General features: G+C 54.6%; 1 protein-coding gene across 1 annotated transcript; it reads left to right on the top strand.

The window, feature by feature from the left end:
• Nucleotides 1–1412: 1412 nt before the first annotated feature.
• Nucleotides 1413–3111, top strand: LOC147983498 (acyl transferase 15-like). Its single transcript, XM_087539521.1, has one exon. It carries the CDS (start codon nucleotides 1492–1494, stop codon nucleotides 2809–2811), a length of 1320 nt encoding a protein of 439 aa, XP_087395647.1. The 5' UTR covers nucleotides 1413–1491; the 3' UTR covers nucleotides 2812–3111.
• The last annotated feature ends 687 nt before the right edge of the window (nucleotides 3112–3798 follow it).

Raw genomic sequence — 3798 nt, 5'->3', positions numbered from 1 at the left:
CAGGTCTCCGAAACCACGCCCTTCTGGTTCCTGTACGGGGTGAGGGGCGAATAGGTTTTTGAGCAGCGATTACGCGACTGCTCGCTTCCGATCGTCTACTTCCTCTACGTCCGCGTCGCCTTCATCATCACCATGTCCACCGACGCCGAACGTGCCGCCGCCGAGAAAGCTGAAGGCGACAAGAAGGCCGCCGAGGACGCCGGTGCCGCCACCAAAGCCGCGGCCTCTGCATGGCCTACTGGAGGGTATAACTCGTTTATCCCGCTCCTACTGTTTTCTGTTTTAGCCATGCTAGCGTTATACGTAGGTCTTTCTGCAATTAGCGTAGTATGTGCTAGCTTGACTGAATATCAGTATGTGTTTATTTGTGTCAATGCCGTGCTAGTGATTTACTCGTGGATTAATTTAATCGAGAAATTGCCTATTTACTCATCAGGTGGCGGGAGGGGTGGGGGGTGGGGGGGAGGGGATTGTGTAATGGCGCCAAAGAGGGTACTGGATAAGGGAGAGAGGGGAGGGCGCCGAGCTTTTATAAGCGGTCACGGGCACCATTAAGAGGTCGTTTGAGGAGGCAGCCGATGGCAAGCGGTCAAGGGGCTCATCTCCTAGTGAGACACACTATCGTGGCATGTTACACGCAAGCCAGGAGACGATGTCGCATGACGGCCATTCAAGTGGCAGTCATGGGAATCCACCACATGACCCATCCCTGGATCGGACCAAACCTTTCTCTTCTTCCAGCATATGGCATCTTGGCAGCTTATAAAGCTTGATGTGCTATTGTAGTTCTTTGCATCTTAGCCTCGAACTTTTCCATGGTGTACAAGGCTCGCCACACTGTCCATCTTGATAGCTTGGTCTATTTGGCGCCACTGCAACCGATGTGCTTTTGATGGCGAGGCCTCATCCACCGCGCGGCTTGTCGTGTCCATCCAAGACAAGGCTAGATCTTGGGCTCGACTGAGCGCACACGGACTTAGATCGTTAATTGAGTAGTAGACTAGCTTTGTTCCCGGACTAAGCATCCCGTCACCAACGCCCCCCCCCCCCCCCCCCCCCCCTCCCCCTCTCCTATACCTGTACTCCCCCTACCTATCAATGAAAAGATATGCACCCTGTTGTATTCGTGAAAAAGAAATGAATGACGCTGAATTTGTCTCCAGTCATCATACGTGGAAGCTGAATTCTACATTTTCCTAACTTATACATTTTCAAATTCCAGCAATCCAAAGAAGCCCGTGAACTAAAAATTGATCGTATACATGGAGGAATTTGGACCAGTTCCACCAGGAACATGTTAGCCTCGTTAGGTGCGCCCAAGTTGACAAGTTTAGTAAGCATGCAGTAGCTGTTGTAGACGTGTAGAGGCAGGCGAATCTTTACAAGTTGACATTGCACTAGGATTCTCTTTCTCACAAGCTAGCGCTGCACTTTGGCGCCACATGCAATAAGGAAGGACCAGGTTATATACAGCCCCGTCGCCGGCCGGCAATGGCAGTTCAGTTCCATCGGCCCATCTCTACTCTACGCTATCCAACGATGAGCGCCGCCGTGGTGACCAAGTCGTCGCCGGTGCTTGTCGTCGGCCCACCCGGCGGGGACGACGCCGTCGTCCATCTCACCTCCTCCTTGGACAGGTCCGTCGTGCCTTTCAGGGTCACGGTCCTGCTCCTCTTCGACCGGCCGATCCCCCAGCCGGCGGAGACCATCAGGACGGCGCTCTCCGAGGCGCTGGCCCACTACCGTCCCGTTGCCGGCCGCCTCGCCGCCGACGATGGCGAGCTCCTGCGCATCGAGGGCGCGGCCGGCGTGCCCTTTATCGCCGCGTCGGCGCGCTGCGCGCTGGCGGACGTCGCGGAGCCGATGCTCGGCGGCCTCGCCCCGTGGTACCCGGCCGGGCTCTGCCGCCACGGCGACCCGCTGCTCCTGGTGCAGGTCACCGAGTTCGCCTGTGGCGGGTTCGCCGTGGCCGCGACGTGGAACCACGTGCTGACCGACGGAGAGGGCATTGCGCAGTTCCTGGGGGCCGTCGGCGAGCTCGCGCGCGGGGCGTCGCCGGCGCCGTCCGTGCGGCCGCTCCGGGCCGACGACGGCTCGCTCCCGCGCCTCCCGCAGTCGATGGTCGCGGCGCAGAAGCAGACACTCAGCTGCACGTTCAACAGGGACTTCGTGCTCCTCGACGTCACCGTCCCCGCCGGCCTGATCGGCCGCGTCAGAGCCGAGTTCGACGCCGCGGGCCTCGACGACGGGAAGGGGAAGCAGCCCTGCACGGTGTTCGAGGCCGTCGCGGCGGTGCTGTGGCAGTGCCGGACCCGCGCGGCCGTCGTCTCCGTGTCGGACGAGGCCCCCGTGGCGCTGTCGTTCGCGGCCAACGTGCGCCGGCTCGTGGGCGCCAGGCCTGGGTACTACGGCAACTGCGTGGTGATGCAGTCGGTGACCTCGACACGCGGCGAGGTGGCGAACGGCGCCGTGGCGGACGTGGCGAGGATGATCCGGCGCGCCAAGGAGGGGATCCCGGATCTGCTCGCCCCCAGCGGCGGCACAGCAGCGGAGCAGGGGGCGATGGCGCTACCGTACAGCACGCTGGTGCTGTCGTGCTGGAGGAACCTGGGGTTCGAGGCGACAGACTTCGGCGGCGGGAGGCCGGCGAGGGTGACGTGGCACGGGGCGGAGACGGTGGTGCCGGGCTGCGTGTTGTGCCCGCCGGGCAAGGACGGCGGCAAGGACGGGGTCAGCGTCATGTCGCTCTGTGTCAGGCCGGAGCACGCCGACGCTTTCCTAGCAGAGCTCACCACATTTCAGCAGATCTGAAGTTGTAAACTTGGAGTACGTAGTGGAAGCTCCATGGAACTCGCCGTCCATCGTCGTCGCCGTAGATTGTAAATGGACCTCGGTTAGACGACCTCTGTATTTCTGCATGCAGGAATGCTTTCCTTTTGTGTTCATGCAAACAGAGCACCTCTGTATTTCTGCACCTTCTGAGTGATTCAGTGATATGCCAAAGATTGTATAATGATGTACAAAGTTGGGTTTTATTCAATTCAACTATGAAAAGAAGTTGCAACAATGTAATTTTTTCAGACAAAGATAATATCATAACAATATCAAGTACACCCGGTTTCGGTTTCTGCAACCACATGGTATCAAGAACTAGTCCAGACATTGAGGATACAAACAATCAAATTGCTTTTCAATAGATAGTTCATATGTTGATGGAGCCAACACTTTTCATGAGTGGTATATTAGAACATACACCCGCAAAAAAGGTATATTAGAATATACCACTCATGCTTACATCATATACGGTTTTCATTGTGAATAATCAAGATAAAATGTGACCACATATTTAACGATCTAGACCCCCCATCCCCCCCCCTCCCCAATCACACAGAAGGAAATATGCCCTAGAGTCAATAATAAAGTTGTTGTTTATATTTTCTTATATCATGATAAAGTTATTATTCATACTAGAATTGTATTAATCAGAAACTTAGTACATGTGTGAAAACATAGACAAATAGAGTGACACTAGTATGCCTCTACTTGACTAGCTCGTTAATCAAAGATGGTTAAGTTTCCTACATGCTAGAATTATATTAATCAGGAACTTAGTACATGTGTGAAAACATAGACAAACAGAGTGTCACTAGTATGCCTCTACTTCACTAGCTCGTTAATCAAAGATGGTTAAGTTTCCTAACCATAGACATGAGTTGTCATTTGATAAACGAGATCACATCATTAGAAAATGATTTGATTGGCATGACCCATCCATTAGCTTAACACTATGATCGTTTA

This window comes from Triticum urartu, chromosome 2A, assembly GCF_056163025.1.
Source record: "Triticum urartu cultivar PI428250 chromosome 2A, HENAU_Tu73, whole genome shotgun sequence".
Lineage (NCBI taxonomy): Eukaryota > Viridiplantae > Streptophyta > Magnoliopsida > Poales > Poaceae > Triticum > Triticum urartu.
The sequence above is the reverse complement of the archived record's forward strand: the minus strand, read 5'-3'. Positions and strand labels throughout refer to the sequence as shown.

Coding starts and splice junctions, on each gene's coding strand:
- LOC147983498 (XM_087539521.1), top strand. CDS start 1,492: ATGGCAGTTCAGTTCCATCGGCCCATCTCTACTCTACGCTATCCAACG.